A 13340-nucleotide genomic window follows, 5' to 3' on the forward strand; every position below is an offset into this window, starting at 1 on the left:
TCCCTGTGCTTTGCTTAGCTTAGCTTGTTCTAAGTAGGTGCTTTAGACCACTGAGCCATCTCACCAGCCCCTAGTTTGTAGTTTTTAATGTGCAAATCTTTCACAGCTTTTGTCAGATTTATGTCTAAGTATTTTATGTTTTGATATTTTCCTAAATCTTTTTATAATTTTACCTTGACTATTGTTAGTGTATCCATACATATAATTAATTCTTGTATATTGATCTTATATCCTACAGTTTGCTAACCCTTTTATCTGTAGGAGATGTTTTATATCCTTCATAGGGTTGTCTACACAGTCAGGTACCTGGAATTCAGGCCGATTTTGCTTCCTGCTGTGCAGTGTGGATGCTTTTTCTTTCTCTTCTCTCTCCTACCTCCCGTCCCCTTTATTCCCCTTCACTTCTCTTTCTCCACTTATCTTCCCTTCCTTCTTTTCTTCTTTTAGCCACATTGTGCAAAGTTGGACAGAAGCAGTAAGAGCAGTTGCCGTCGGGGCTTCTCCCTGGCCTTAGGGAGAAGGCATCCAGTCTTGCTGCCCTCTCTCATCTTAGGAAAGTGTTTCTAGTCATAGCTTGCTTAATGTTATTAATTGTGAAATGGTATTAGGTAGATTTTTGTCAACTTTTCTACCTCTGTTAAAATGATCATGTGGTTTTCCTTTTTATTTAGTCTGTCATTATAATGAATTAAATTTGTTAGTTGTTTTGTTTAGTTTTTGTGCTGGGGATTGAACTACAGTCTTCATGCTGAACCACATCTGCAGTCTATGTATATGTATATATCTTTTTTTCTTTTTTTTTTTTAAGACAGTGTCTCTCAGTAATATGCTCAGTTGCCATGCAGTGCTTCAGTTTGTAATTCTGCTGCAGCCTCCCACAGTGCTATAATTACAGCTGTGTTCCACTGTACCTGGTGATTTTTTTTTTAATATTATGTCTTTGTTTAGTTTTAGTGTCAAAATAATGTTGACCTTAGAGAATAAGTTGAAAGATACTGCCTCTTCTCCGAATTAGTGGAAAAGTTTATATGGAATTTTATTATTTGTTTGATAGAATTTACCAATGAAGGCTTTTGAGTATGATATTTTTGGTTTTTTTAAATTGGATATAAGGTCTCCCTACACAGCTTGGATTTGTAGTGATCCTCCTGTCTCAGCCTCCCCAGGGCTGGGGTTACAGGCATGCACCACCACACCCAGTTTCAGTGGCCAGCACAGTGTGCCCGGGGTTCTAGGGCCAGCATGGCATGCAGTCCCAGGGATCAAACCTGGGTCCTTGCACTTTTCTTGAGTGACACCTTGTAGATTGTGTCATTCAAGGCATTTGTCCATTGTTAAAGTTTTCAAATTTATTGGGATATAATTGCTCACAATATTCTTAATATTTTCAACACCTATAGAATCTGTTGAATCCTTAATCCATAATTCACTGCAGTGAATTATGCACACAGTGAATGTAGCATACAGTTCACTAGTTCTTAGTATGTCCACAGAGTTGTACAGTAGCACTGCAGCATCCTGTGAACAGTATCAGATGGAAAAGCAGTCCTGTGCTCATTACCAGTCACTGCAGCTGTAGACAGCAGGCAGTGGACTTTCTGTTGCTCAGTTTCCTATTCTAGAAATTGCAGATGAATTGAGTCAGACAATTTATGATCTTTTGTGATTGATTTCTTTGATATAGCTTAAACTTTTAAGGATCATCCATGCTACAACATTTTTGTTCCTTTTTATGGCTGAATACTATTCTTTCTTCCGACTAAATAGTACTCATTCCATTGTATGAATAATACCACATTTATTTATCCATTTAGTAATTGATAAACACTTAGCATGTTTCCACTTTTTGTCAACATCCATAATGTTATTATGAATATTCGTATATAAATTTTTCAAAGGACATATTAACATTTATCATATAATGGCTAGTAATAGAATTTCTATATCATATGCTAACTATATATTTAACTTTTTGAAGACCTGCCATTCTGATTTCAAAATGTTGTCACCAGTTTATATTCCTTGCTGGCAATAAAAATAAAGGCTTCACTTTCTTTCTTTTTCTTTTTATTTTTATTTTTATTTTTTATTTTTTATTTTTTGGAACCAGGGATTGAACTCAGGCCCTTGCACCCAGGCAACTGTTTATTCTACTGAACTATTTCCCTGGCCCCTGAAGGCTTCGGTTTCTTCACATCCCCTCCAGCACTTGTTATTATCTATTTTTTCCTTTAGAGCCACCCTAGTGAGTCGAGAGTGCTGTCTCATGATAATCACAACTTCTGTTATCCATTTTTTCTTATCAGGATAGTACCAGTTTATTGATTTTATTGAACTTCTCAGAGTCTGTTTTGGGGTAATTTATTTTTTGTATTTTGCTGTTTTCTGTTTCTTTGATTTCTGCTCTGCTCTTTATTAACTTTGTTCCACTTATTTAGGTCATATTTTTACCTTATTTCTTAAGGTAGAAACTAAGATTGTTGATTGGAGCCTTTCTTTTCTTCTTTTTGAGACAAGGTTTCACTGTGCAGTTCAGGCTGACCTTGAGCTCACTTTGTAGCCCACGCTGGTCTTGAACTCACAAGAATCCTCCTGCCTCAGACCCCCAAGTGCTGGGATTGCAGGTGTGCGCCACCATACCCAGACGATTGGAGATCTTTTCTGATAAAAGTATTTTATTGTTCTATTCTTGTTATGTACTGTTTTGCCTGCATCTTTTAATGCATAATGTATTTTTATTTTCATTCAGTAAAAATGCTTTCTAGCTGGACATGGTATGTGCACCTATGATCCCAGCATTCTGGGGAGGGAGCTAAGTCAGGAAAACCACACCTTTGTGCCCACCCTTGGCAGCTTAGCAACTTACCCAGATCTTAACTCAAAATATATTTTGAAAAGTGGTAGGGACTTATCACAGTGTGAAGGCCCTGGATTCACTCCCCAGTAAAACACACACACACACACACACACACACACACACACACACACATGGACTTTCTTATTTCTGTTTTGATCTCTGACTCAGATTATTTAGAAGTATGTTCTAAAATACTGAGGAGAGGGCTAGCGAGATAGCTGAGTGGACTTGGCACCTGCTTAGGCAAGCACAGGGACAAAGTTCAATCCCCGGCACCACATACCATGCTGGCCTACCCTCTGGGCACACTGAGCCAGCCACCAAGACCAGGTGTGGTGGCACACGCCTGAGGATCACTACGAGTCCAAGCTGCTTAGTGAGACCCTATATCAAATACATTTTAAAAAAAGAAAAAAAAATACTCGAGAGAATCTTCCAAATATCATTCTCTAATATATTTCTAACCTAATTTTATGTAATCTAAGGTCATACTTTGTGTGATTTGAATCTTTTAAGATCTACCAAGACTTGTGTTTTGTGGGAGAAGATAGCTACACTCAGTGTAGTGAATGTGCACTTGAGTAAAATGTGTATTCTGTTATTGGCTAGAGCGTTCTGTGTCAGGTCAAGTTAGTTGATGGTATTGTTAAAATTTTCAGTGTCTACTGATTCTCTATTTTATCAGTTATTGTAAAAACTGACCCAGTTGTTCGGATTTGTCAATTTTTTTTTTTTTTTTTTAATTTCTAGCGGTCTTTGTTTCATAGATACTGGAAATCAAACTCAGGACTTTGCACTTGCCAAGCAGGCACTTGTGCCATTGATCTATAGTCCCAGCCCCCATGTTTCATATATTTTAAAGCTTTGTTTATGGGTATATATAGACATTTAGGATCGAAATGTAACCTTTTATGAGCGATTTTTTTATCATTATAAAATGACCCTTATAAGACCTAGCAATATTTTTTGCTATGAAATCTGTTTTATCTGATGTTAACATAGACAGTCCACCTTTTGTTTTAGTAGTATTAGTATAAATACATCTTTATTCCGTCCTTTTACTTTTAACCTTCATATCTAAAGTGAGTTTCTTGTAGGCAGCAGAAGTCAGATCTTGCTTTTTATCCAGTCTGACAGTGTCAGCCATTTCACTGTCATATTAAGGCCAGCGATTATCAATCCATATTCCACAGACAAAATTTGCTTACTTTGTGATAGGTGTTGTTGGAACATAGCCCAGCCCATTCCTGTGTGTCTTGTCAGTGACTGCTGTCGCACTACAGTGGCTAAGTTTGCTGATCCATGATTATTGAAATGGTTAGAGTTAAAACTACCTTGTTTCTGTTTTTCATTATTTGTCTTTTTTCCCCTCTTTTTTCCTTTTCTTTTTCTTTTTCTCTTTTTCTTTTTTTTTAATGGGATCGTTTAGTTATTTTTCAGCATTCAGTTTCCTTTATTGAGTAAACAGGATAAAAGGGAGCCAACAATAGGACAATAACATGACAAGATAAATCTCTCCGTATCAGTTATAATCGTCAATGTTAATGGTCTCGATTCACCAATCAAAAGAAACTAACTGGATCAAGAAGCAAGATCCAACAATATGCTGCATACAGGGAACACATTTTATTGAAAAAAGAATTCAGAGACTGAAATTCTAAGGATAGAAAACAGTACTGCATGTGACAGCAACCCAGATTTCCTTTGTTAGCTTACTAACCATGACTTCTTTTTCTTGGCTCTAAGGGCCTAGGGAATGAGTTTGGAATGTCTTGACTCTTGCTCATACTTCATGAACCTTTCTGGCTTCTGGTATAGATTGAATAGAACTGCATTTTTCAAGAGATAAACCTCTAAGACATGGCGATTAATTCATTTTGATTCACTTTTGAAATAGCAATTAAGATACAGGTCTGTGTCTCTGCAGGCAACCATCAATATTGTTTTTGATCGAGTTGGAAAAACTGATCCTGTCACAAGAGGCATTGAGATCACTGTGAATTACCTAGGAATCCAGTTCGATGTAAGAGTTCTATTAACGTCTTGGTTTATTATGGTTTTTTTGTTTTATCTGCTGTAACAGATTTACATTGTTTAAGACTCTACTTCCCATACTTGAAGTACTTGCCTCCATATCTGTTCTTCCTGTGGTCCTCTAGAAGTTGACATTTTCACATGGCACATTTGTAACAGGCCAGGTTTCTCATTCGTAACCTAAATGCATAAGTCACAACTGGTACTTTATTGTCGTAGTTGCTGATTACCTCTACAGTTCTGCTTCTCTGTAGCCAGCTACTACCCTGCCAGTTTCTTCCCACCAACTATTTAAATCCTTCTCTGTGTGCTCTTTAATGAGTTCTGCAGGCACACAACACCTTTGATTCCCCTGGTAGAAAATTAACTGCTAATTAGTGTTGCATGTTAGACCTGAAGTAATTTCAGTTATAAAAAAGATCTTTATCAATTAATGTGAACCTTGGACTAAAGATGGTAACTATCAACTGTGTACAAAGTTGGATTTTTTTTAATCATCCTATGTGCCTGTTTGATAAAACCACTGTCATAAACACACCCTTGCCCCACTTTTAGTCCAATGCCCCTATCCATAGAGTAGTATGTTTTATAGGTATATGTGTTGGCAATGATTTGGGCTGATTAACACTTTAATAATAAGGCTGATGTCAGCCAGGCATGGCAGTGCACACCTGTAATTCCTGCACGCTGAGAGGGTAAGGCAAGAAGGTTGTAAGTTCCCAGCCTGGGCAACTTAGCAAAACTCTGTCTCAAAATAAAAATTAAAAAGTTTAGGGATGTAGCTCAGTGTGATGGCTCTGGGTGCAGTCTCCAGTCCGATATAGAAAACAAAGACTGATGCCACATTCTTGATCCCATTGTGACCCATTTAACTGGGCCCTGATTTCAGACACAGACTGCCTGCCACGTCCAGTCTTCCATCTCAGCAGGACATGCTTCTGATCTCAGGGATAGCTAAAGAAAACAAGAATGAAGCAGAGCAAAGTAAGCGCCAGTCCTTAAGAAACAGCTCAGAGTACACATTTCTTGACAGATTATGTCTCCTTTTTGCAAATAAAGGAACATGATACCTTTTCTGAAGAGGTACAAAAACTCTGCTGTTGTTGGCCCTTGGGCTTTACTCATTTAAATTTTTTACTGGGTTAAATTTTTAGAAATGCTCTCTCAGTGGTTCCTGAAATAGCTTACTTCCATGGCTTGCTTGCTGTGTATATAGACCATCTGTAATTGACCTGTGTCCTCCATAGTTCATGATTCTGAATAGCAGGTCTTTTAGATGTTAGCATTGGCAGCTTTTAGATACTTGTCAGAACTGAATCCCAAAACTGCTTCTATCAAGCAGTGCAGGAGAAGACAAAAGGACTATGTGATTCAGGTGACATTCCATGTCCTAGAGTAATAGCTGAGGTCTATTCAGGTGACACTCCATGTCCTAGAGTAATAGCTGAGGTTTATTCTTTTTATTAAAAAAGAGTCCTTGAAGTTTTGTGTGATCAGAGAATTACCATTCATAGACATTAAAAATAACCAAGGTGTACTGTTAATTTTGAGTTTTTTTCCTTTTAATTCTCTTGATTTATCATGAACTGTGTCATTAGCTTGCTTGCTTTTTTCTGTCCTTAAGGTTTGATTCACTGGCTAACTCAGGTATCTGCCGTTTCCTGCAGGGATTTCACTCACCACTTTCTCGCTTGCTCTCACCCCTGCAAAGGGCTGGGGTGTGTTAAGTTCCATGTCACCATCACAGAAGTGATTGGAATATTTAGCCAGCCCATCTTTCTGAGTAGAGACTTACAGACATTTCCTTTCTGTTACGGTGACAGGTGAAGTTCTGGTCCCAACACATTTCCTTCATTCTAGTTGGAATAATCATTGTTACATCCATCAGAGGATTGCTGATCACCCTCACCAAGGTACGCTGTATTTCAGTGTAGAAGGTACTTCTGTATCTGATTGCATATGGTACCATGAGGTCGTGTTACCCAGTCAGGCTCTCTGCCCTTTGAGATCACAAGATTTTAAAAAAGAAAATTATTATTTTAACGGAATAAAAATGTTAAACTGCTAAATAAATCGATGACGGTGTGTGACATCAGTCGCAGTTAAGGTCTACAGGTAATAAAGATCTGTTTTGTTCATGGATATATCACCACCATCTATAATAGAATTTGGTAGGTGGTAGGCATTCTGCAGTTTAGAAGAATTTCTAAAACATTTGAGTTTAGAAGAATAATTATGAGTTATTTGTAACAGATACAGAAGCAGGGGAACAAAATATTCAGCTGTTTTTTGATCAAAATAGAAAGGCTTCATAGAGAGGGAAAGAGAATCCTCTCTGGTAGAAAAGGTAGAAATTTCTTGGATCTTACAGCCATTTGAAAGAAGAGAAAGTTAGGAGATCTCTCGTCATCTAGCACAATTTTGGGGAGAGCGCAATAGCCCAATCTTAGAGTTGCCCTAAAATGGAATTACCCATTTTATGTTTTAGGGTGATGCTAAGGTCTTTTGCAGCTGAGTGACTAAAGGTGGATAGCATTAGAATCCTTTCGTATGTTTTAATGTAAAACCGAAAACCACCGACTGCCCTGAGGGGAAAACTGTAACTCTACTCTGCTTTAAGGCATCTTCTAGCCTTAATCGTCAGAATTGTTCTATGTAAGGCTGTGGCAGGGAGGAGACACCTTTAATTAAAGGTTAACCATGTTACGGCTTCACAAGCATCTAGCAGTAGTGTTTTAAATCCTTTTTCTTTCCTTAACAGTTCTTTTATGCCATCTCAAGCAGTAAGTCCTCCAATGTCATTGTCCTGCTATTAGCACAGATAATGGTGAGTTTAATGAATAGCTGTATGTTTTCAGCTATCAAATAATAGTTATGTGTTTTAAGTGATTAACAATTTCTTCTCACCTACCCCTCACTACATTCAAAGTAACTTGTGGATTAATTGGTTTGATTTACAGGGCATGTACTTTGTCTCCTCCGTACTGCTGATCCGAATGAGTATGCCCCTGGAATACCGCACCATAATCACAGAAGTCCTTGGAGAACTGCAGTTTAACTTCTATCACCGTTGGTTTGATGTCATCTTCCTGGTCAGCGCCCTTTCCAGCATACTGTTCCTCTATTTGGCTCACAAACAGGCACCAGAGAAGCATGTGGCACCTTGAACTCAAGCTTATTACAGACTGTTAGAACCCAATGGCGTCAGAATTTGAATCTGAGGAAAAGCAGTGGAGGGGACTAGGGCCTAATATTTGTAAACAAAATGCTATGGTTCTACCTCATGTTCTAACTCCAACATATACCTTTCTCCTCACATGATACTGTGGTCATAAGTAGCGTCAGCTAGAACTGAGAGGGAGGAGTAACTTCAGGCAGTACTCAGCGGTGAGCATGGAGAGTTGTGAGGGCAGGGAAGCGGGGGACGAGACTGCACGGGAACGGGGGCAGGAGCTATCTATAATAACTGGGCCAGTCACTGGATTTTTAAGTCAGAGTTCATGTGGAAAAGGTTATGTCTTTCCCTTAAGCTTAACCATTAAACTTGGGATTTTAACACTTTGGCCTTAGATTCACTTTATCAAGTATAGCTTATTATGCTCATGTGATCTACAACTTGAGTTGGCACCTCTCCTCCCCGCAACCTCTTTCCTATTAAAATAACCAGGAGTTATCTGTTGCTTCTGAGAAAGAGATAGTGAACAACTGAAGATTTTCTTTTAAATTAGTATGAGTCAATACCCTAATTTTTTTTTTTTTTTTTTTGGTGGAACCGGGGATTGAACTCAGGCCCTTGCGCTTGCCAGGGAAGCGCTTATTCTACTGAGCCATCTCCCCAGCCCCGAAATCCCTACGTTTAATTTGGTAACGATGTGTCCCACCTTTCCGTGCTGTGGGATAAAAAAGTAAATAAGAAAAGTCACTTTCCTATCCTGGAACTCAAGCTCTTTTACAGATAAAAATGCTGAAAAAGTTTTAAATACTCAAATGCAAACTAACAAATTCTTTTTTTTTTTTTTTTTAAATCTTATTCTATATTTTGTGTTTTGGGTTTCTAGAAGCAAATGAAGATTATCCAAAACAAAAGCACTATTAAGATTACAGCAGGTAGTAGAGAAATTAAGCATACTCAAGATATCTTTAATAGTATTTTAGCAACCACATTTTTATAAAAGCATAATTTTAATGGGATTATCCGCTTCAATATTTTGGAGATGGATGAATCAGCCTTGGTGCTCAAGGAGCCTATAAAAGAGATCATCATACAGAGAAATGTAGCGAATCTAAAGCTTGGAACAGAGCACAAAGGGGCTCCTGCCTTAGAACCTCCTAACTTGCCCATAAAGGAGCTCCTTGTGATAGCAGCTCCAGGGCAAATAACAGTCACACATGATGGTTTCCAAAACAGTCTTGGCTAACACAGAAGGCGGGTGGCAGCTCTTTCCTTCGTTGAGACAGCAGTTTCTGGAAATTTAGTAGGAATCCCGTCCGCTGAAGCCACGATTCTGATCACATCTTTGTGTCTTCAGAACTGGAGGAAGAATTTGAGGCTGTACTGTGGGCCTGTGCAAAAGAAAACAAGGATTACAGCAGTGAGTGTGAGCAGCTAGAGTCGGATGACTCAAGTCGAGCAGGAGCCACTCACTAGCAGGCAGGTACTATGAGTTCAGCTTGTGGCCTTATTTCCAACATGCTCTTTGACATAGTAACACATTTTTTAATGCCTACGTGTATCTTTTCTACAATGGACCTCTAGTGGACTTTTCCTACAAGGCAACTAGAATATTTTTTTGTTGAGCTTTCCAGAGTATAAGTCAGTGTCTGTTTTGTGTGTTCATTATTTATTATTTACATCACCAATCAGTAGAATTAGTATATTAGAAAAAAAATACTATTTACCTTTAGATTCCTGACTTTGCCATAAATTTCCTTTACAAATGTGGATAAGTCATGTCAGTTTTGGATCTCATTCATGTATGAACAACTGGACCAAAATGTAAAGCCAAGACCTACCAAGGAATTTATCTAATTCAAATATATACGGAATGTTTAATCTTTCCTAAGACAGTTGTGACATCTGCCAAATACAGTGGTAACTCAGTTTACAAAATTAACTTGTTTTACAATTTTGGGACAGTGGCTGTGTTTGTGTGGGGAGGATGGTCATGGTTTTGTTTGTCACCCAGTGTGAAGCCTGTGTTTGTAAATATTGTCCCTAATCACCATTTTTATGCTCACTTTGCACCAGCTGCTATTCAAAGTATTGTTAATAGTCATAGGTAATATATTTTGATAACAACTCTATAAATCATCCCTCTTTTAGAGGTGGGGTAGAGCAAATAAATCTGTTTACCCAACACTAATAAGTGACAGAACTATAATTTTTACCTAGACGACAGTCTCACTCAGGCTCTTTTCCATTATAATTTTAATAAACTTGTTTCTTGATTTAGCACCCTACCAACTGAATGCTGTGACAATGAATTGTCCTTATTCTGCCTCCTAAGATAGCTTATTATCTTTGTATTATCACTTTCCAGAATTTTAGAAAATCTGTGGTGTGGGCATGAAGTAGATTCATTAAAGCCTGAACTGTGCTCCAGGGCACGAAAGATGAGAAACAGGAAGCATCACTGCTGCTCACCCGCTCTTTCACCAGGCATGAGGCGTGCGCCACCTCTGCCACCGTGTCTCCTTTGGCATCCAGGCAGACATCCAGCAGGTCAGCCATGGAGGAAACAATTGGAATTTTCTTAGCTTGGAAGTAATTGTAGGCCTTCCTTCCACAGACTAAGAGTGTGACTTCCTTCCCGCTGCTCTGGATTCTGTCCACCACCTTCTCGTAGGGTTCATCCAACACATTCACCCCGTCCACCTCAATGATAACATCCTCATTCTCCAGCCCAGCTGCATCAGCAGGGCCGCCCTTCTGAACCTGTGAACATGAGGCTCTAAGTTAGTGATTCCAACAGGAGAAAGCGCATTAGGCTAGCTTCCCTTCAGAGGTGGTGGTTGAAATTTACTCTTAACCACATTTCTCCTTGAGGTACAGAAGAAAGGTTCTTCAATGCCTTTCTACTTAGGAAAGCTACAACTTCATTCTCATATGAGTATAAACTGGTTGGGAATCATATTGTCATAGTTATGTATTGTGGGCAGAGGGCCTTAGATTCCATAGGTCTCCCTCCTTCGCACCCAACTTGAGAGTTTATAGGGATGGTCTGTTCACCACCAGTCCCCACTGGGGAGAGGATTATGCCGCCTGAAGAAAAACAAGGGTCTCAGGGTTGACAGTGAATCAACCTGAGTCGTGTCAGCTCACTGTGTTTATTTTATTTGAAAGTCTAGAAAGAACTGAATGGAATCTGGATGGATCTGTTTGTAGGCTGTAAAACTACTGTAGTTCCCTAACCAGGAAAGGTATAAAAGGTTGGTTACAGATATTGGGAAGCAAAAGATGAAATTATGACATAACTTAGAGGGCAGGGGAGTATCTGTATCCACGTGCAATGGCACACAGGCCTTCTGTAACCTTTCTACTAAGCTATCTACAGGCGGGAGAAGGTGCACTTGTCCTAACGTGATGTTCACTGCGCTGCTGGAACTGGATTACCATACCTCTTTGACGAATGAGCCTGGCAGACCCTGAATCGCATTTAAGTGAAAGCCATAGCCATTTTCACCTTTAACCAGCCTGCAGAGTTTAGGCTTATGATCTACTTCCTCTGTAGTGTCTGGACCTGAGACCTCCAGAGGAGCAGGAGCTGGGGCCTCCTTGGCAGAACCGTTAGGCAGTTCTTGATTTTGATAGTAGAGAAATGGAGAAAATTTGGCCTGTTGAAAATACAATAAATTGTAAGTATGAATAGTTGCACTTTAATATAGCTGGTTTTATTTTAAGTTGTAATGTGGATTCCATTCTTTTTCTGGATGGATCTGTTTGTAGGCTGTAAAACTACTGTAGTTCCCTAACCAGGAAAGGTATAAAAGGTTGGTTACAGAATATTTCATAAATACGTACTCAAATGCATATATGGACATAAAAGCAGTGTACAGTTCGGTACGATGATCCAAAAGTGTGGCTAACAAAAGTGCTAGTTTCTCCCGGCTGCACAGGAGTGAGCAAGTCACTGTCCACCCGTAGACAGCGCTCTCGGAAGACAGCACATCAGAGGAGCCCAGTACCACAGACCCAGATCAAAGTTTTTCTCTTCCCCTTAGTAACATGGTCCTTAGTGTTCCTTATCAGGATAAGGTAAAATAAAATACTTCTTTATCAATTTGAGTTTGAAGGCTCAGAGACAACAAGGCCAACCTGTACACACAATAATTAGGAAGTGGTCACATACTGTAACAAAAGTTAATTCCAGCCATTTGCTACTTGGCACCCTTGTGTCTCCATCCTGTTTGCTGTTCATTGTTGTGGCCTTTACCTAGCAGCTCTGTAGTACTATACTCCATAAGATCTTTAAATATCTACAAACTAGCTCAGCTACCTCCATTTGTATGCAGAATGCAGGGCTGGTCTTGAATAACAAGAGCAGCACCAAAAACAAGACTTCTTTTGTGGTAAAGATGGACTAGGCCTATTGCCCTGAGCTGTGTCCCCAAGTTTCTCCCCATTTTTTTGAGACTAGGTCCTAAATTACAAAATTGGCCAAGTGGGGCTGAAATTTGTGACCCTCCTGCGTCAGCTTCCTAGAGGACACTCGGCCTGCCTGGTACCACCATGCCTAGCTGTGACTGTTTTCTTAACAGAATTAAGAGCTTTACTGGCTGATATTTTAGTTGAGAGGGCCAGGATAACAGATTGGGGTTTATTATGAACTCGATTCAGGGTCCCTCTGGTTATTCTCCTGTCTTGCTAACCACAAGAGCATGCTTCCCCTCTGGTCACCCCGTTCAGCTAACTGCAGTTCTGGCCAGTGACCTTGTCCTACCTACTCTGGAATGTCTCCAGAATGTGGGAAATTATCACAGTGTGGCATTAAGTGCCAAAATAGTGGTGGAACTACCTCCACAAGTATGTCAGCTACATCTGGCAACTGAGTCAAGTTTGTTAAAGAACATGTTTAAACATCGAATGCATTTAGCCACCCACCACCTGGGTATCTGGGATCCAGTGAGTGCCAGGAACCTGATTTGCTCACTGTAGTGAGTTTGATGTACTCACGGCTACACTTCAAAGATCCACCGCCATCTTGGAGCTTGCTTTGAGGAGTAGGGGCAAGCATCATTTTAGAACAAAATTCTCTTATTAAATTCATCAAAATAGACAAAATAGTCACCTCATTCTGTCACAAGGCTAGGAAAATGCCAGCATCCCTCTTGCAGCAGCTGGGGCAGTGCCTGCTTGCTTCGGCTGGCCTCTTCCACTGCAAGAATGACTCATCCAGTTTCTGGCACCTTCAGTTTTCAAGCCAAAAATAGCTCCCTGTAGCATCTGCGC

General features: G+C 39.5%; 2 protein-coding genes across 7 annotated transcripts in view; one reads left to right on the plus strand and one right to left on the minus strand.

Moving 5' to 3' along the window:
- The window catches only part of LOC101575572 (Golgi pH regulator), a 49636-nt gene extending 40977 nt beyond the window's left edge, over window positions 1–8659 (plus strand). Inside the window, exons 11-14 of one of the 2 annotated variants that reach the window (XM_023708101.1) lie at window positions 4785–4880; window positions 6715–6804; window positions 7653–7718; window positions 7852–8659. In XM_023708101.1, the coding sequence (XP_023563869.1) occupies window positions 4785–4880; window positions 6715–6804; window positions 7653–7718; window positions 7852–8058 (459 nt within the window). In that variant the 3' untranslated portion in view covers window positions 8059–8659. The remainder of the gene's footprint in view (window positions 1–4784; window positions 4881–6714; window positions 6805–7652; window positions 7719–7851) is intronic. The other variant, XM_004647832.3, reaches the window with a different exon arrangement.
- A 340-nt stretch (window positions 8660–8999) lies between these two features.
- The window catches only part of Pdzk1 (PDZ domain containing 1), a 29916-nt gene continuing 25575 nt past the window's right edge, over window positions 9000–13340 (minus strand). For all 5 annotated transcript variants that reach the window (XM_004647833.2, XM_023708099.1, XM_023708098.1 and 2 more), the window contains exons 7-9: window positions 11510–11725; window positions 10536–10826; window positions 9000–9454 (exon numbers count right to left, since the gene is read on the minus strand). In XM_004647833.2, coding sequence (XP_004647890.1) covers window positions 9401–9454; window positions 10536–10826; window positions 11510–11725 — 561 coding nt within the window. In that variant the 3' untranslated portion in view covers window positions 9000–9400. The remainder of the gene's footprint in view (window positions 9455–10535; window positions 10827–11509; window positions 11726–13340) is intronic.

The sequence above is a fragment of the Octodon degus genome, unplaced genomic scaffold (genome assembly GCF_000260255.1).
Source record: "Octodon degus isolate 3935 unplaced genomic scaffold, OctDeg1.0 scaffold00331, whole genome shotgun sequence".
Taxonomy (NCBI): domain Eukaryota; kingdom Metazoa; phylum Chordata; class Mammalia; order Rodentia; family Octodontidae; genus Octodon; species Octodon degus.